This window comes from Carassius gibelio, chromosome A15 (genome assembly GCF_023724105.1).
Source record: "Carassius gibelio isolate Cgi1373 ecotype wild population from Czech Republic chromosome A15, carGib1.2-hapl.c, whole genome shotgun sequence".
Lineage (NCBI taxonomy): Eukaryota > Metazoa > Chordata > Actinopteri > Cypriniformes > Cyprinidae > Carassius > Carassius gibelio.
In genome coordinates this window covers 18,584,863-18,605,687 of record NC_068385.1, presented here as the reverse complement: position 1 = coordinate 18,605,687, position 20,825 = coordinate 18,584,863, and the positions used below count along the sequence as shown (strand labels likewise).

The window sequence follows — 20,825 nt, the reverse complement described above, 5'->3', positions numbered from 1 at the left end:
ATATATGACAATACTGTTATATTTAGCAATTTACACAGCAAAAAGTGGTTTCACAAACACTAAATGCTCAGCAGCAATGCAGACAGGAAAATAATTGTTTTGAGCTGTCACAATAAGAAAAATATTGCCACTAATGGAACATCCAGACAAACAATATCAAACATACTGTAGTATCTATATTGAATTAGTTTAATCATGACTTGATTATGAATAATTTGATGGCCCAATCCTAATTCTATCCCTTAGCCCTTCCCCTTTCCCCTACCCCTCCGTTTCGCGTGTTCACATGAAGGGGTAGGGGTGTCTCGATTCTCTTTTGGTTGGAGGGGTAGGGGTAAGGGAAGATTCACTTCAAACAAAGGGGTATGAATTATCTCAGAAACATGGCTGCTACAGCGAACAAAAATACACATAAATGTAAGCTTTTTTTGCATAAAAAAGATTTTAACAAAAAGTAATAATTTGTTTTATATGTTACATTCAATTGTGAGTTCGTATTAATGGTCATGTAACTCAAAGAAATGTTTGCAAAAAATCGCTGATATTTGCTAAAATAATATCATTACAGACTGCATGATAGTGCCACAGCATACGCTGTAAAAAATTGTGCCGTTAAATAACAGTTATTTACTTGCAGCAGGGGTGCCAGTAAAGTACTGTTAATTTACAGCTCTCAACCATTAATTTTTTTTTTTACTCTTATTTTTTTTTACAGTATTTTACCGTAAATTCTACCATGGAAATTAACTCCACTCCCACTGCTTCAAACAGTTCGAGTTTAAAACATTAGCATTCCTACGATGTTAGTACTATGAACTTATTTCATTTGATTTCACTGAGAAGGAATATATCTTAATATAACGATGCAAACACTTAATGTGCAGTAATAAAGTAACTAAATACATGACTTTTACTCAAATCACTGCAGCTCATTGTCAGCTGTATTACACATGTATGTGCTGAAATACTCAACACAGAGATCGCCACTGTATCAGTGACTCCACATTTACTGCCTTTATATAAAGCAGCAGAAAATCAGAATTTGTGGCTCATCATTGACTGAAGCACCGGCTCTACTCTCCAGCACAATGGTGAACAACAAAACTACATTAAACTAAACGATCTCTCTTGTGCAAACACACATTAATACAGTTGAGTTCAGTATTTACTCTCATTATGAGTGTATGACTTTGCATAATTTTTTTCTATGGATGTTCACAAATATTTTATTTAAATTAACTTTTTTTTTTCATTTGATAAATCTGACCTTTACATTTTACAGTATATTACTGTTTTTCCTTGACTTAACAGCAATAAACTGTAGAAAAACACTGTTTTTGCTGGCAACCATTAATTTACGGCAAGAAACGGTAGAAAAACAGTTATTTACTGGCAGCAGGGGTGGCAGTAAATAACTGTTTTTCTACATTTTGTTTCCTGTAAATTAATTACAGTTTATTACTGTTAAATTATGTTACATGGTGTTTTTTCTTCACCTTAAATCTTTAACCCTTTAAACCCCCCAACAAAATCCTCAGTTTTAAATGAACACTTATAATGTGTGCACACTACAGAGTGTTTAAGTAACACTAAATTAGTGAAGTTAATAAGATAATTATGTGATTAATTGATGATTGAGCATTGGTGATAAACACCTGCAGAATCACTGAAGGAAAGAGAAACACAAGAACTACAAATGACTTCAGCCACAGCCTTAGATGAAATCAACTGAATAAAAGAATACATCAAATCTCTCAAGATCTGATTAAACAACTACTAAAACAGCTTCACCAGATTCACATTACTAACCAGACTGACTTTATTTCTGTCAGATGTCTACAGAAGAACTTATGGAGAGTTAAATAGGTCTAGGTGTTTTTTTTTTTCACTACCATGATGGAGATCAGTGTTTACTTTAGTTGGGCTCTTGAACGTGACTTTTCAACAATTAAGATTTTTTTTTTTTTTTTTTTACATGTTATAACAATGCGCCTTTGGAAATTGTTATAGCAAAACAGATGTCCACAGAAGAAAAACAAACAAATCTGATATTGTTGTTTATAGATTGACAAGACAAACACTATTATTTCTGAACTAATCCCGTGTCTCTTCTCTTATTGAATATTGATACTACAGCATGAGAAGGAACACTGCTGAGCCATAAGTTATGAAAGACTGTTAAGAAAATTTCACTCATAATAAAAAAAAAAACCTTTGCTGAAATTTAGAAAGAAACATCAAGAATCAGCGTATGAATCACAACAATGGTGACAATCCACAAAATAAATGAACAGATCAGTTCTGAACATCACAACACATGCTACTAAAACTTAAAACAAATGCAAAATGATAAGCACATAATAATTCAAGAAAATAAGTGAACAATTCAGGGGCATAATTTATTCATGCCGCAATGCATGCTGGGAATCATGGATGAGTTTTATCCTGTGCTGGTACCCAGCATGCATTGCATCATGAACCTTTTGATTGTCACCATTGTTGAGATTAATATGCTGATTGTTGATTTCTCTCTTTGAGTGTTGTGAGGACTGCTGCCCGAAATATTTTTTAACTAAAACTGTCGTTAAAGCCATAAGTTCTGGTTATCACGTTACAGTTCAATCTCACAAAACTGAAGAAGCAAAAATAAATTGTGTCAATCACTCACATATTTCAACACCAAATTAATATTTGATTATTATAGCAACACTTTAAGTCAGTCTAGTAGATCACGCCTGACAGAAACAGCCATAATCACTTGACTATTAAAATTAATACTGCTGTAACAGATGTATCATGAAGATACAAATACAGCAAAGAAATAGAGTTGTGACGTTCGCGAACGAACCGATTCTTTTGAACGGCTCATAAACATGAACGATGGGAGCCGAGTCGCGACTGGAGAGGAGCCGTTCTTTCTATCGTTCTTTTTTCCTATGCGTGTTCATACAAATGAGCTCCGCCAGGAGACAGAACAGTTATAGGGGGAGGGGCGCACCCAGCGAAGGTCAACCCTTTATAGCGTGATGATATTAGTTATTAGTTGTGCATGCATTTACATTGCATTTTGTGTCCATTTAAAACTTATTTTAAAATCATTAAAAATGTTCTTTTGTGATACTGTACTTGTATAGAAATGTTTCACTAAAAGCTGTTTTCCACAGACATTCATTGCAGCCCACTTTGTTATTGTTCATTGACTTGAAGAGGCTGATGTCCTATTTGCAAAGTTTACAGTAGTAATAGTATGTAGTATGTAGACATTTCCATTTTATTTATTCTAATTTTATCTACTTAAAAAAAAAAATAGTTTTCTATCAAAATGTTCTTGTGTGATAACAATGTTCTTGTGTGGAAGTGTTTGTAGTAAAAGCTGTTTTGCACAGAAATTCATTGCAGCCGGCTTCGTTTATTATGTTTATTTGTGAGTAGGTATTGTATGAATAACATAAGTCAACGTAGTTTTACACACACACACAAAACACACACACTTTGTACTAAAGGTAAATCAAAATAATGATGTCACTGTCTAAGCAGAGGGATTTGTGCAACCCTATGGAATATAGTCGACACATGAGAAATGAGGTAACAATCAATATTTCAGAATAATTCAAACTCAGATATTGGTGTGTGATATCTGAGCTTTAATTATTTGACTACAAATCTCACCTCATAATACCTCCCAGTGATTATTTCCAGGATAAACTGAGATGCTCCCAAGCTGGCTTCTTAAAACTGACTAAATATTTAAAAAGAGCCAAAAGAGCCATTCTTTTGAACGGCTCTTTGAAAGGAACGGATCGCGAAGATCCGGATCCCCTCAAAGAGCCATAAATCCCATCACTACAAAGAAAAGTCAAGGGTCAGGAGACCAACTAAAGTAAACACTGATCTCCACAATGGTAACGTCAAACAAAACAGTAACATTATCATCTAAATCTCTTTAATTCTCAATAAGATCTTTTGATCTCTGTTCTCTGATCTGACAGAAATAAAGTCAGTCTGGTTAGTAATGAGTGAAGTTGATAAAGCTGTTTGTTGATTGTTTAAATCTTCAGTTGATTTCATCTAAAGCTGTGGCTGAAGTCAGTTGTATTTCTTGTGTTTGTCTTGTTTCTTTTTTCTTCAGTGATTCTACTCATTAACAGCAGCTTTTGATGATTGTCCGAATTCACTCATTAATTTTCATTCTCTCTGTCAGGTGGGCTATATTAGTAAACTCATGTAGGGAATAGTGAATGAGGGTGTAGGGTGTGATTTGAAACACAGCCGCTGAGTGTCGACTTTGAATGTTGTTAATTAACGATATATAGCAGCAGGCTACCTTCTCGAAATATTACCCAGAATGCACCGTTTTAATGAAAAACAGTATGTTACTGTCAAAATTTGGCCGTATTTTTTACAGCGATTTTTAACAGTGTATGTCTGATCAGGGTGATAACTGCCATAGACACTAATGGGGGCTTATCCCCCAATAATTAGAAATCGCTAAACCCTTTTCTCAAATATTGCCTATTCGATAGAGACAGAGAGAGACAGAGAGAGAGAGAGAGATGGAGATTGTATCCCCTCGTCGCTGGAAAATATAATGTAGCTATTCAGTATTTAAACTGTATTTAATAAAAGTCATGGGGCAGCATTGACAAGTTTCTTTTCTTCTGGATGTGTGAGCTGCGCGATTTCCGATATGTGTGTGTGTGTGTGTCAGTAAGCAGATCATTAATACAGAACGATAATTAAAGGCTCTAATGCACACCAGTATATGTGTGTATTGTAAGAGCTAGATGAAGAATGATGGCGTGTGATGTCATGGTAGTGGTGTCCCAATCCTGTAGTGGATTGGTGTATTGGTGTAGGATTTGGCACAACAATGGTGTAACAAAGTTAGGGAAGATTATGCCAGTTTTCTGCTTCCATATACAGTTGCTGCTAGGTATGAAATGTATAATGTATGAAAAGCTTTTTATTTTGTTAAATTATTAAAATATATAAACAAAATGCAGATGATATTATTCTTTTGACAGTAAACATTTGCTCATCAGTATGCTCTTCTCCTCTCAGGCCAGTTTGAGCTGAGCTGTCGTACAGGTGATCACTACGAAGCCGGTATGCGTCAACATTACAATGTCAAGGCCTGTTCGACAGTGACTCCTGCACCAGAACATTTCCCCTCCACAGAGCACTACTATATAGCAGCAGAGGAAATGGAGTGGGATTATGCCCCAGACCGCACATGGGAATTGGAGAAACACAAATTTACAATGCTGAAAAGGTATTCACACAAACCTAAAAGCATATGTGTGCTTGAGACTCTATATTTCACACAAAGCTAGCCACACAGATTTACCTATTTATTGTTATTTTTGGATTACTAGAATGTGTACACATTTAGACACATTACTGCACACATTATCTTTTTTTTTTTCTTTCTTTTCCTGATTTTCTCAGCCCTGGAAGTATTTTCCTTGAACAATCAGAAAATCAGATTGGTGGTAAATATAAGAAGGTGGTGTTTCGTGAATACACAGATGACACATTTAACACAAGGAAACCCAGGCGTCCAGAGGAGGAGCACTTGGAAATAATGGGTATGGCACATCTGATTTTGGAAGTGTGAATTATAAAGTCCTTTTTTCTTCTTCTTCTAAAAAACACTCCTTAAGATTAAATTGTAAATCTTGCATTTATGTAAGTCGTTTTGAAACCTGCTTCTCTATAATCATTAATGTATACATATAAATGTGTGTGTGTGTGTGTGTATATGTGTGTATATGAGATGTAATTAGTAACAAAAACAATAAGCATCACACATTTAAAGATGAGTGTTAGATGAATATTCCCTATTGTTAGAGCTTTGTTTAGCTCATTACCTTTGCTTTTGTGAATCTATAGTGAGTCTCATTTTATCTGTAGGACCCATCATTAGAGCTGAGGTTGGTGAGACGATTCAAGTTGTGTTTAAAAACAACGCCACAAAGCCATATTCTATTCATGCCCATGGAGTGAAGACCAGTAAAACCCATCAGGATGGTGTTCAGCCAGGTGTGTTATTACACAGATTTCTCTCATTTGTCTTTTTATTTGGGAACTAGTGATTTAATAGTATACCAATAAGTAAACCTCTCTGTGTTCATGTGTTACATGTGTTATAGGTGATACGATGACATACACCTGGACCATTCCAAAACGATCAGGTCCGGGTCCCAGTGATCCAAACTGTATAACGTTTGCCTACTACTCCTCGGTCAGCTTAGTTGAGGTATGAAGATGAAACCTGAAAGTGAAGTTGATAATGTGAGTTTTTACAGATTTACAGCTCTACATTGTGAATGTTCTTCAGGACTTGATGAGTGGTTTGGTGGGTCCACTGATAGTGTGCCGCAAAAAAACCCTGGACACCAAAAGACGCAGAAAAGACATTGATAAAGAGTTTGCCCTCCTCTTTTTGGTGTTTGATGAAAATAAGTCCCACTACCTGGATGAAAACATAGAAACTTACATGAAGGCAGACCCAGAAGAGTTTGAAAAATATGATGGGGAATTTATGGAGAGCAACAAAATGCATGGTAATTGTGTGTGTGTGTGTGTGTGTGTGTGTGTGTGTGTGCGCGCGTGTGCATTATCTATGTTACAAATTCACTGGAGAAGTACATGGTGCCTTCAGATTGACTTTTTTGAAGAACTTGATATTCTCTCTCTCTTCCACAGGCATTAATGGAAAGTTGTATGCTAACCTCCATGGGTTGAATATGACAGAGAATGACAGGACTGAGTGGTACTTGATAGGACTGGGGAATGAAGTGGACATGCACACTGTGCATTTCCATGCTCAGAGCTTCATTTACAAAGTATATACATAAACACACCAGATGAAAAAAAAAAAAAATTATGGAGTGGCAAAGGGGTGGCATGAGGACAATGAGGAGTGCTGATGCCAAAGCAAGCATATTTCTTGTGAATTTATGACCTGACATACACATTCATGTCTGTAAATATGTGAATCAGGTGCATTTCCTCAGAGGAACCACAAAGCTATAATTGTATTGTTAAAAAAAAAAAAATAATAATAATAATAATAAAAAAAATAAATAAAAAAAAAAAAATATATATATATATATATATATATATTTTTTTTTTTTTTTCTTTTTCTTTTTTTTCCGAATGGTAAAAATATCTGTCTGAATAATAAAAGCAGAGATCAGTAAAGAGCAGAGGCAGTCCTTGAATTCAAACTTAGTGTTTGCAAGTCTTTTTGCATCATTCATTAAAAACTATAACTTGGCTATAAGAAGCATTATTCATTAGTTGGGCTCTGCTGTTTGCACTTTCTGTTTTTGATTTACTATAAGCATTTGTTTTTTCTTATGAAAACCAAGTAATAGAATGACATTTTACCATTCCTTTGCATTACATTGCCTTTTATCTCATCATATTGAAGCTCTGCTAATAAAGGCAGACTAGGAGACACTGCTTACATTTAGATTTTATACATTGAGATACCGAATGCTAGAGTGATCTCCCCTCCGTGCCACCCTCGTAGATCCACTCCCAAAACACACGAATGCATAAATACAGCTTAAGTGTTCAAATGTCTCTCAAACACTGATTTTCTCTCCCTCAGATGAATCATTCTCATCGAGCTGATGTATACGACCTGTTCCCAGGAACATTTCAGACCATTGAGCTGACTGCAGGAAGTCCTGGGCAGTGGCTGCTTCACTGCCATGTGACCGACCACATCCATGCGGGCATGGAGGCCATTTTCACTGTTCATCCTAAAGGTTAGTAGTAAAAGTTTTCAAATAGGCCTGCAGAGCACCTTTCACATGCTTTCACAATTAAACTCAAGTCTGTTTTTCCCCTTAGAGTTCAAGTTGTTTGGTTGGTGTCAAATCCTTCTTCCAAACTCTTGCATTAGTGCATTAGTGTCCAGTACTGCCTCGGCTTTCTAGTATGTGTGTGTGTAGATGGTAAACCCAATATGACAAAAACATCAATAACGAAATAGTGGCCCGAAAAGTTGGCATTTTCTGGAGTGAAGCTGGATTTTTGTTAATCTTTTGTTCACAGACACTGCAACAAATGCACATGTAAATCCAGGAATGCGCAGGGTGATTGACAAAAGCGAGAATCAATGCGTAATAAGAAGCTTATATAGATTTTAAAATGTACAGTATAATCCACTAATACACAAGGAGCATTTGTATATATTTATGCAATAATGTATTTATGTGGCAAAAATAGAGAGCCGACTGCAGTAGTATATTGTGAATGTTCTTCTGCATTTGTGAATCTTTTGAAGCTTTTATTCACATACAATAGAGAGATGATCTACAAAGTATTTGCATTGCTTTAAAAACGAATGATAACATAAATCAGGGTTCCCCAAATGTGTTTGTGAGGGAACTACAGGGGGTTCTTGGTATTTTTAATAAGTTTCTGTTTTTAAAGCAGTTTGCTCACGGGACGATAACCTTATTTTCGGTCGTTGCTGTTACTGCGTCAGAATCTAGCTGGAGACTCTGTGATAAATAGTTAATGGATTTTATCACAAGCTTTCCAATTGGTCATTCTGTATGTGATCTTTATGGACATATTCAGTAATGTGTTCAGGTTCCGGTATGCATGGAAGTCCTTATGTTTCATAACAGTGCCAGAAAAGGGGTAATAGTTCAGGTGATCGCATATACCCTTGTTGATTGAAGACCATGCTCAGGTTCAAGTTCATGAAAAGTTTGGCAATGTGCAGATCATCTATTCCATGGTGAAGGAAGCAGAGAGTGCAGTATTTAAATTGTCTGCGTTCGATAATGATGACTACAAGGAAAACTATGAAGTAGTGATTCAGACATTTGACCAGCACTTCATTCCTTTGAAAGAATTTTATATACACAAATTAGCAGACTTTCATCAGAGTCACAGAGTAGGGGAGACGATGGAGGCAATTTGTTAGGGGACTATATGGGGACTATATATAAGATGAATATATCCAAGATAGGATTCTGATCAGACTGAGAGATGAATCTCAGCAAAGAAGCAGCTTGCTAGAACACTGACAAACATTGACAAATTGTGCAAAATTCTGAACAAAGAAATACTAAAATGGAAAAAAAAAAATGAGAAAGAAGGGGGGATGAAATTGCACAAGAGACAACAAAATACATAACCAGAGAGAATAGGTGTGCCACAGAGATGATGATACAAATAAAATATGTCATAAAAATGCAGTGTTTCCTTTGCTGTGTACACCCATTCTACCAAAAAAAAAATGGGACTTGTTGTTTGTTAATTGCTACAATTTTACATGAGCGTCAGATTGCTAGAGGGGAGGGGTTAGTGTCCAGCCCTCACGCTGGTGCACATAATCATCATAGAAGAGTTGTTGTGAGAGGAGGGGAACCTAGTGAAAAATAAACATACTAAAAGTTACTTTTTTTGCATGCCAAGTATATTACAAATACATTTACATTTTATGTGCTTAATAAAAATACCATGCAATTGTACTTTTAGTATACTCAACTGGTATACTTAAAGATTGCTTAAGGATTAAGTTTGAACTTAATGCACTTTTTTATGGTGCTGAAGTAGTGCTGAAGTCCAACTAAAGATATACTGAAGTATATTTGATTGTGTTAAAGCGGTACTATTGCAAATATACTTCAGGTATACCTCAAATATCTTGCATTTAAAGACACATATTCTACAGAGATCATATAACCTTCATCATTAGTGAGATTAAAACTCATTTTAGGATTAAAATTAAGAAATGGACATTGTCCACAAGTAGTAATCCAAATGATGTTTAATTATAATTTTTATATCAGTAAGCCTCATTTGATATTTCAGTTAATATGTTAATAGATTTGAGCTATATTAAGAATGAAATGCATTTTAAATACAATGGGAAGTTAATGTTTTTGATTTAAGATAACACTGGCACATTCATTTTTAAAATCAAATAATGATGTGCACAGAGAAATCATTCCATAAAAAATAAAAAATATAATTTTTGACTTCATGGTGACATTCTGTTCGGCTAAAACATTTAAAGAGTCTATTTGTGTATTTATGTGTGTCAGATTATACACATTCAGTACGGTTGCTACAGATGCATCTCATAAATCACAATGTCGTGGAAAAGTTCATTTATTTCATTTATTCAACTCAATTTGTGAAACTTGTCTATTAAATAAATTCAGTGCACACACACTGAAGTAGTCTTTGGTTCTTTTAATTGTGACGATTTGGCTCACATTTAACAAAAACCCACCAATTCACAATCTCTACAAGTTAGAATACTTCATGAATCCAATAAAAAATATATATATTTTTGTGAATTGTTGGCTTTCTGGAAAGTATGTTAATTTACTGTACATGTACACAATACTTGGTAGAGGCTCCTTTTGCTTTAATTACTGCCTCAGTTCAGTGTGGCGTGGAGGTGATCAGTTTGTGGCTCTGCTGAGGTGGTCTGAAGCACAGGTTTCTTTGACTGTGATAGATTCTCTATGGAACTATTAGCAATGTTAGTTAATAACTAACAATAAGCAATACATTTGTTACAGTATTTATTCATTTTTATGTTAAGATTTGTTAATAAAAACTACAACTGTTAATTGTTAGTTCATGTTAGCGCAGGTTTTCAAATAAACTAAAGAAGGTCTGATACAGGGAGAGGAGGAGGAGTTGATAGAGACATTTAGGGGAAAAAAGTGAGCTTTAGAAAACTTTGCAGTTGTTGTATACAAATGATAGAATTACTTTTTTATTATGTAAATGGTGTCAGTGTGTAACAGCTCATGAGATATATGTGCATATTAAATTAATATGGTATAGTTTTCTTAATTTACAGTCCAAAATATACTTTATTAGTATGTCGAAACAACAACAACAACAAAAAAAGTGCTGGGCAGGAAGATCAGGTCAAGGGCGGAAGAAGTGACATTGATGATGGAAGTAGGCAGTACAGTTAAGCCAACAAAAGCTGAAGAAAAGAGGCAGAGTAGAGGTGATGAGGAAGATGAGAACACAGATTACCTAACCAATGACACAGGTCTATGGTCAGACAAATTAATACATTTCGAAAGGGAGATAATTCTCAGAAAGTTAGCTACAAAGGTTGCAGACGTGTTGAAGGAGCTGCCAGTAGATTCACAAGGGAAGCAATTTCCAGGATATTTGCAGTTCACAAAAGCTTCCAGTGTAAGAGAAAAGCTCAGAAGGGATTGACCTGCTTACAGCAAAAGCACAAAACTGCTTTATACTGTATGCCATGCCTGCTTTTCTCAAATGAACTTAAAGAGGCTCCCAGAGTGTTGTAAGCAATAGAGATGGATACAAGATTTCAAGATGACAGCTTCCAAATCAAGAAAGCAACAAAGTCCACTCAACTTGTGGAAAACCTAAAAAACTCAATATTCACAGGAAGTGGTATTAATAAGTAGATGAACCAAAAACTTTAGATTTTGTGTGGATGTGGTAACATACAGACAGACCACAGCAAAGGCAATCTTATGGTGTTGATTGTGGTTAGGATTAATTTTCATGGAATGACCTGAATGCCTGAGTTCAGGTTTATTTACTGTGTACATAAATTAGGTGAAAAAAAGTGATCCAGCATTTTTGCCATAACATGACATTTTTAAAAGTTAGTTCTACAAAAAAAAGCATGTTGTAGCCAATAAAAACTCATCCATGGCTCCCATCATGCATTGCGGCATGAATAAATTATGAGCTGAACTGTCTTTTTAACTTTTTATTCTAACTATATTTTATTTTTGCTGTTTTTATGTGAATTGGTTTGTATCTAGTTTTGTGATGTTCAGAGTTGGTCTGTTTATCTGAATATGCTGTTTGTCACCGTTGTTGAGATTCATACGTTGATTATTGTTATCTGTGTGTGCCTAAAATTAGAATTCTTTAATAAAAAAATAAATAAAAATCTGAATCACTTACAAGAGATGCCTACAAAATGTATAGAAAATACAAATTCTTTTGTTGTGGGATCAAAGCTGTTACAATCAATAACGATTGATAATCTTAATGAAGAGACTGTAAATGAGTTCGGTGATCAAGGTCAAGCAACAATTACATTAAAACATAATCATTAACACCCAATGATTTTTGCCCAGATCCCAACTAAAGCAAACACTGAACACTATAATGGTGACACACAAATTGTGATTTTCTCGTTTGGTGATTCTGCTTGTTAACATCAGGTGTCTTCAATAATGGTCAATCATAACTCAATTAACTTCTTAATTATCTCATTAACTTCAACTCTGCTTCAGTGTTACTTTTAACACTGCTTTAGTGTTTATATGAGTCCACACTCAGAGTGTTAAATTAACACTGGGGATTTTGCTGTGTGGCTAGTTTTATCTTTCATATTTGCTTTGGTTTAAAAGAAATGCTGATATCTTACCGTTGCTTGGATAAGAATTGTTCCACAAATGTTAATTTGAATTGCCTTTATTGGAATGACAAATAATTGACTTTTTATTGCAAATATTCAAATATAAAACTATACAAAATGCAAAACAACATGCATTAAAGGGATAGGTTACCAAGAAATGAAACTGAAATAATTGTTTCCTCACACTGGTCTTTATCTAATGGCCATAACCTTTTTTTTTTCAGAACACAAAAGGAGAATAAAAATAAATCTTCTTTTCAAGTTTGCAAAAATGTAAAATCCAAAAGTACAAAATTTTGAGAAATTACGATTAATAAACACAGCATGAAACATGATGCCTATAATCCATATGCATATCATTTCTGTTCTGAGCTCTCTGTTGTGTCAAGAATAATTCCTCTCTCACTTAGGGTTTTGGGATTTTATTATGCACTTAAATTTTAATGTAAACAACTCTTTAGAGAGGATGAATGACTAAACTGGTTAAAGTGAGTGACAATAGACTTGAATTGATGAATATGAATTTATATACATTCATTGTTTTTATTTCTATTTTACTCTATTTTAGGGTCAACAAAGTCACCAGGATCATCAAGGATTGGTGACAATATTCCAGCCAATGGTAAATAAACTTTTATATTGACACCACTACCATGACATCACACGTCATCATTCGTCGTCCAGCTCTTACAATACACACATATACTAGTGTGCTGGTGTGCATTAGAGCCTTTAATTATCGTTCTGTATTAATGAGCTCCTTACTGACACACACACAATATCAGAAATTGAACAGCTCACACATCCAGAAGAAAACAAACTTTTTTTAAATACAGTTTAAATACTGAATCGCTACATTATATTTTCCAGCGACGAGAGAATACAATAGCTGTTTTTAAGTAAACTCACTCTAAAAAGAAAAACGCACAGATGTGAATATACAAAACCTCCATCTTTCTCTTTCTCTCTCTCTCTCTCTCTCTCTCTCTCTCTCTCTCTCTCTCTCTTTCTCTCTCGAATAGGCAATATTTGAGAAAAGGGTTTTTGCTATTTGTAATTATTGGGGGGGACTAGCCCCCATCAATGTCTAAGGTGGTTATCACCCTGATCAGACATGAAAATATGTTGTGGTACTGTTGCGCAGTCTATAATGATATGACGTTAGCAAATATTAGCAATTATTTGCAAACATTTCTTTGAGTTAAATGAACGTTAATATGAAGTCATGATTGAATGTAACATAAAACAAATGATTACTTTTCGTTAAAATCTTTATTTATGCCAAAAAAATGCTTACATTTATGTTTCTTTTTGTTCGCTGAAGCAGCCATGTTGCCGAGATAATTCATACCCCTTCGTTTGAAGTGTGGTCCTGAAAAATCTTCGTTTGAAGGGATATCTGGCCCTTTCCCTTACCCCTACCCCTCCAACCAAAAGAAAATCGAGACACCTCTTCCCCTTCATGTGAACACGCGAAACGGAATGGGGAAGGGCTAAGGGGTATAAATGGGATTGGGCCTTACAGTAGTTACCTCATCTCGCATTCTCACTGCATAGCTGGAAACTTCTCAGCTTTTGAGGGAAACAACTACTGAACAAATGAGATATAAATATTTGTCTTTCTACATGCATGTTTTTGCTTTGACATGCAAGTAATGATTAATTATAATAATTGAATTGTCTAATCTTTCAGTTAATAAAATCAGCTTATAGAAGAACGTATTATTCAAGCCTCTTGCGGCTACTTAAAGATATCAGTCCATCTCAGTTTTACCATAGAGATCCATTATGATATAAACATTTAACTGCTAAATAAACTAGATAGTTTAGTCTCCAGCACATTTCATATGTCTGTCCAGTCAGAAGTGAGCATCCTAGAGCAGAGGCCTTGAAGTGGGGACTTTGGAGGGAACAGGGCTCTTGTGTTTCATCTAGAGCAGTGGTTCCCAACCTTTTTCATCTTGCGGCCCACACAACCAAACACATATGTTTGCGTGGCCCACTGCACAAAAAAATAAAATAAAAAAAACTATTTTAACTGACCCCACTATTGTTGAGTTAATAACTTAGTACACAGAAGATAGATTGTTAACTGTATTTATTGATTGAACTAGGGCTGTGCTATCGCGATTTCTTTGATCAATTTTGCGATTTCGATTTTAATCACGATTTTGACACACAATTATATGCTTTACAGTTATAAATGCATTCAGGATGAATCTTAAACAATTTCCAAAAGAAAACCAATTAGAGCTTTATCAAAAAGTTGTAATGTCTCTAGAACAGACATTTGTCAAAATTATCACTATAGTAAAGGTGTAAAAAAAATGTATAGACTTATGGCAAAAATATATATAAAAAAAACTGTGTCCAGGTACTTTGTTTTTTTTTTTTTTGGCCATGCATTGTACATAGAGCTCATTAATTGTAGCGGTGCCTCAGGTGTTGAAATAGATTTGTCATACATTATACAGGTTCACACATACTCCGATTGCAGTGTGTATACAGTATGTGTAAGCAGTGCAGAAGCAGCAGAGAGTTATTGTAACGCGAAAGCACGTTAAAATAATGCACGAATCTCTCTCACGCAGATTTCCTTTGCTCTGTCACAAAACCAGAAGTGCTTGCCCGGAGAGAGTGCGCGTACTTAAAACGTGTCTCCTCTCACTTAAAGCTGCAGTAGGGAACTTTTGACGCTCTAGCTGTTAATAAACAGAACTGCTTGCATCTTGTGGAGGAACATTGTAGCTGGAGCTACTTCTCTCTGTTTATGTCTATGAAGAATCACAAAGGTACTGGGTTACTCCGCCGCGGTATCCCCGAAGCAATCTAAAATAGTCCGAATATAAACACTTATTATAGGTGCACCCTAGTGATTCAGGACAAGCTAAAAACACGGTTTGGAAAATGGATTCATGGTGTACTCGCTTATTATGTTCACTTTTCTACATTTTGAACACAAACAAAGTTACGGACCGCAGCTCTGATTGGTTGATTTCTTACCGGGAGCGCATGACTTTCTGCAAATGGCAATAGGACACTGGGAGGAGCCAGAGGAGCTTGATTTATTCACAGATTATCTGTCTCATATTCTACTGTCAGGACATAATGACAGGTTTAATAAATATGTAAAAAATATTTTTTTACAAAAGTTCCCTACAGCACCTTTAAACTGCATCCTGCACTCACAATTCTCTCTATGCTCATGATATTAATTATTTTTATTTCCAGCCTTTTACTGCGTGCAGTGTGAGCACTGATCCGTTAACATGGGCTCGTAAAAAAGGCGCATCACAGACAGTGTGTGAACCTGGAGTTAGGCATATGCCCAGTCTGTTCTGTTCTGTCAGGGCCGCGGAAAATCGTGCTATAAAGCGATTTAGAAATCACGATGCTCAAATTGTGATTTTATGACGATTTCGATTAATCGCACAGCCCTAGAATGGTCTGAAAATGAACAGAAAATAACTCGGACTGGCACCGCTCAGCAAAACGGGAAAAACAGATCCATCTCGTCAGTGGGTAGACAGTCAGCGGAGCAAGCAGTCAGGACGGAACACGTTGGCAGCCATTTATGGATGTTTGAATTTGTTGTTCTGTAGCATATGCAGCAAAAATATCTAAGATAAATTGGTGGCTTATTCTTAAACCAATCAGCAAGCTCGAATAGAGGAAGCATGGAAACAGTTTAATATAATTTTTTTTTTTTTTTTTTAATTATATATATGAAATGATGTTATGATGTTATGACTTACACATTTTTACATATATTAACAATATTATTATTTCTTTTAATAGTAATTGGCGGCCCAGTTGCCATACCACAGGTTGACAACCACTGGTCTAGACTAGAGTACACTTGATGAAGGGAGCAATGAAAGACAATGTATCTTGTCCATGATCTTTGCCTGGAATGTTACCCTGACAACAGCATTCATCAGCTCATTAGCTGTACACAACAGGAATCTCTTATTATTGCTGTTAATGTAAAGAGATCTTGAAACTAATCCATAATCTGTTTTGTCCAAATTTTCTGAAAAGACTTGATCGCTTTATATGATGAACAGATTTAATATAGGCTTTTATTCATTGTAAAATCAAAGTCCAGAAAAATCTGAAAAATTATCCACAGAAATGGGACACAGTTGAGCTAAATGTCAAAATGTCAGCACAACACCAGAAAGTCATTGCCCAGAAGTTGAAATTCAGATTTCTTCATGGATAGTTTTATCTTTCATATTTGCCTTGGTTTAAAAGAAATGCTGATATCTTACCGTTACTTGGATAAGAGTTGTTCACAAATTTTAATTTTAATTGCCTTTATTGGAATTGCAAATAATTTTCTTTTTTATTGCAAATATTCAAATATGCAAATATGTATAAATAAAACTATTCAAAATGCAAAACAACATGCATTAAAGGGATAGGTTAACAAGAAATGAAACTGAAATAATTGTTTTCTCACACTGGTCTTTATCTAATGGCCATAACCTTTTATTTTTTTTGGAACACAAAAGGAGAATAAATAAAAAAAAAACACTTATTTTCAAGTTTGCAAAAATGTAAAAAAGTACAATATTTTGATAAATTATGATTAATAAGCATAGCATGAAACATGATGCCTATAAACCATATGCATATAATTTCTTTTCTGAGCTTTCAGTTGTGTCAAGAATAATTCCTCTCTCACTTATGGACTTAAAGGGTTAGTTCACAGGAAAATGAAAATTATGTCATTAATCACTCACCTTCATGTCGTTCCAAACCATGGAGATCTCCGTTCATCTTGAGAACACAGTTTAAGATATTTTAGATTTAGTCCGAGAGCTCTCAGTCCCTCCATTGAAGCTGTGTGTACGGTCAACTGTCCATGTCCAGAAAGGTGAGGAAAACATCATCAAAGTAGTCCATGTGACATCAGAGGGTCCGTTAGAATATTTTGAAGCATCGAAAATACATTTTGGTCCAAAAATAGCAAAAACTACGACTTTATTCAGCATTGTCTTCTCTTCCGTGTCTGTTGTGAGAGAGTTCAAAACACAACGGTTCAATGATATCCGGTTTGTAAACGAATCATTCGATCTTTTTGAACCAGTTCACCAAATCAAACTGAATCGTTTGAAATGGTTCTCGTCTCTAATACGCATTAATCTACAAATGACTTAAGCGGTTAACTTTTTTAATGTGGCTTACACTCCCTCTGAGTTCAAACAAACCAATATCCCGGAGTAATTCATTTACTCAAACAGTACACTGACTGAACTGCTGTGAAGAGAGAGCTGAAGATGAACACTGAGCTGAGCCAGATAACAAACGAACGAATGACTTGTCCTCGAGTCAAGAACCGGTTGCATCGGTGTTCGGATCACCAGTAGTGATGGGAAGTTCGGTTCTTTTCCGCGAACCGATTCTTCCAGACATTTCGATTCAATAAACCGGTTGAAGAAAGCAGTTCACCGGTTCTTTTGCGCTCGACGTAATGACATTATTTGTGATGATTGCCCTTGATTCAAGCCTTCGGTTTACCCGCGCTCATAACATTAGCACAGAATCAGTTCAGAACCAAACACCAAAAGAATCAGTTCAGTTCAGACGCTCTGTGTGTCGGTCTGCTTCACGCTGAATCACACATGCGCAGTGTCATCAGCTCCTCGGTTCACGAATCAGACGCGTCTGACAGAAATGGTACTTGACTCGTGAACGACTCAATGTTTTGTTCGTTATCTGGCTCGGCTCTGTGTTCATCTTCAGTTCTCTCTTCACATCAGTTCAGTCACTGTACTGTTTGAGTAAATGAATTACTCCGGGATATTGGTTTGTTTGAACTCAGAGGGAGTGTCAGCCACATTAAAAAGTTAACAGCTTAAGTCATTTGTGGATTAATGTGTATTGGAGACGCGAACCGTTTAAAACGATTCAGTTCGATTTGGTGAACTGGTTGAAGAAGATCCGGTTACATCGAATGATTCGTTCGCGAACCAGATATCATTGAATTTTTGTTTTTGAACTCTTTCACAACAGTCACGGAAGAGAAGACAATGCTGAATAAAGTCGTAGTTTTTGCTATTTTTGGACCAAAATGTATTTTCGATGCTTCAAAATATTCTAACTGCCCCTCTGATGTCACATGGACTACTTTGATGATGTTTTTCTCACCTTTCTGGACATGGACAGTAGACCGTACACACAGCTTCAATGCTTGCAAAGACATGAGGGTGAGTTATTAATGTTAACATAATTAACATCATTTGCATTTTTCGGTGAACTAACCCTTTAACTTTTAATGTAAACAACTCTGATGAATGACTAAACTGGATACAGTGAGTGACAATAAACTTATATGAATTTATATACATTAATTGTTTTTATTTCTATTATACTTAGGGTCAGCAAATTCACCAGGATCATCAGAGACTGGCAAAATGTCAGGCAGTGGTAAATAAACTTTTATATTCACAGCATTATTTATCTTCTTAATAAACTTAATAAAATCATGGAATGTTCATGGAATGTTTTCACATTGTGATTTTTTTTTTTTCAGCCTTCAGTCATTTTAGAAATCCATCGACTGTGATGATGTGTTTCCTTGGATTTGTCCTATCATACTTTGTAGCACACTGAAAAACAGAACAAAGTGACCATGAGCCCTCAGAATGAATATTTATTGCTGTGATGGTGATGCTCACTACTTAGTTACCTCATCTAGCATTCTCACTGGAAACTTCTCAGCTTATGAGGGAAACAACTACTGAACAAATGAGATATAAATATTAGTCTTTCTAGTTTTTGCCTTGACATGCAAGTAATGATTAATTTAATTGTCTAATCTTTCAGTTAATAAAATCAGCTTAAAGAATGTGCTATTCAAGCCTCTTGCGGCTACTTAAAAATATCAGTCCATCACAGTTTTACCATAGAGCTTCATTATGATTTAAACATTTAACTGCTAAATAAACTAGATAGTTTACTCCCCAGCACATTTCATATGTCTCTCCAGTCAGAAGTGAGCATCCTAGAGCAGAGGCCTTGAAGTGGGGACTTTGGAGGGAACAGGGCTCTTGTGTTTCGTCTAGAGTACACTTGATGAAGGGAGCGATGAAAGACAATGTATCTTGTCCATGATCTTTGCCTGGAATGTTACCATGACAACAGCATTCATCAGCTCATTAGCTGTACACAACAGGAATCTCTTATTATTGCTGTTATAGTTATTGCTGCAACACAAAAACACTGTTTGGAGTTTCACCTCAGGGTTTGCAGTCTACACCAACAAGCTAATTAATGATTAGCAGACTAATTAGATAAAGCAAACACACAAAATGTGAAATTATTGCATTGGTAGCAGAGTAAAAGTAAGATGAATAATGAGTGTGTGAATGAAAAAATTTTGTTTTTATGGCTTTACAACGAACTGGTTTTTAATCAATATTTTTTTTGTTTTAAGATTGTTGTGCAACATTTCTATTTTTAATTTGAACTATTTTTAATCTTAATTGTGCACTGTTTATGAACTTATCACAACTTGTCAGCTGGATATAATAAAGAATAAAATGAATAAAATAAAGAGACGGATTATTAATGTTATTAGTAGTATTCGTATTTTGAAGAATGGTATTTGAGTGGTTTACAATTATATGTATCCAAAGGGTTTTTATGTCATATTGTCATACAGCGTGCATTTCACATTTTATTGGTTTTGTCTCGTCGTGCCGGGACACACGGTATCACAGAATTTAAGGAGCATAACATTTCTGTCACATGCTTGAGGCATTCAACCAATCACAATGCACTGGAAAGCACACCTCGCTTTTCAGAATGATGAGCTTTGTAAAAAAATGTTTCAGAAAGGCGGTGTATTTAGGAGAAACAATAACGTACAGTATGCACACAATTTTCTTTTTAGCAACATCATATGACCTCTTTAAAGGAGAAAAAGATGAATATACCAGTCAGAGACCAGACTGAAACCCCACTGAAAGTCTGTGAAATGAACTGAAGACTGCAGTCCACAAATGCTCACCATCAAATTTAACTGAACTTGAGCAGTTCTTCAAAGATGATTGGGCAAATATTGCAAAGTCTAGAGACAAATCCCAAGAGACTAAAGGCTGTAATTAAAGGAAAGGTGGTTCCACAAAATACTCAATGATTCAGTTTTTTTGCCCCCTACTCTTTTTCAAAGGACATCCTGGGATTTTTAATGACCGGTTTAACATCTCATCAGAAAGACGGTCCTTTTTGTCAGTATAGTGTCCCCCTCACTATACTGGGGCATTAGCACCCACACAGACCTCATGGTGAGCACCCTCTGCTGGTCTCACTAACATCTGTTCCAGCAGCAGTGTTTTCACTGCAGGGTGATGGCTGCTATTAAAGGGGATGATTCTATTTTATATACGGTACTCACTGT

The 20,825-nt window shown here is 35.5% G+C and overlaps 1 protein-coding gene across 3 annotated transcripts in view; it reads left to right on the top strand.

The window, feature by feature from the left end:
• The window catches only part of LOC128028687 (ferroxidase HEPHL1), a 31,950-nt gene extending 11,951 nt beyond the window's left edge, over window positions 1–19,999 (top strand). Inside the window, exons 12-21 of one of the 3 annotated variants that reach the window (XM_052615971.1) lie at window positions 5,062–5,272; window positions 5,449–5,588; window positions 5,914–6,042; window positions 6,153–6,259; window positions 6,341–6,566; window positions 6,709–6,848; window positions 7,622–7,781; window positions 12,984–13,037; window positions 18,800–18,850; window positions 18,957–19,999. In XM_052615971.1, the coding sequence (XP_052471931.1) occupies window positions 5,062–5,272; window positions 5,449–5,588; window positions 5,914–6,042; window positions 6,153–6,259; window positions 6,341–6,566; window positions 6,709–6,848; window positions 7,622–7,781; window positions 12,984–13,037; window positions 18,800–18,850; window positions 18,957–19,036 (1,298 nt within the window). In that variant the 3' untranslated portion in view covers window positions 19,037–19,999. Of the gene's footprint in view, window positions 1–5,061; window positions 5,273–5,448; window positions 5,589–5,913; window positions 6,043–6,152; window positions 6,260–6,340; window positions 6,567–6,708; window positions 6,849–7,621; window positions 7,787–12,983; window positions 13,038–18,799; window positions 18,851–18,956 lie in introns of those variants that run through there. The other 2 variants (XM_052615972.1, XM_052615973.1) reach the window with 2 other exon arrangements.
• Window positions 20,000–20,825: the final 826 nt, after the last annotated feature.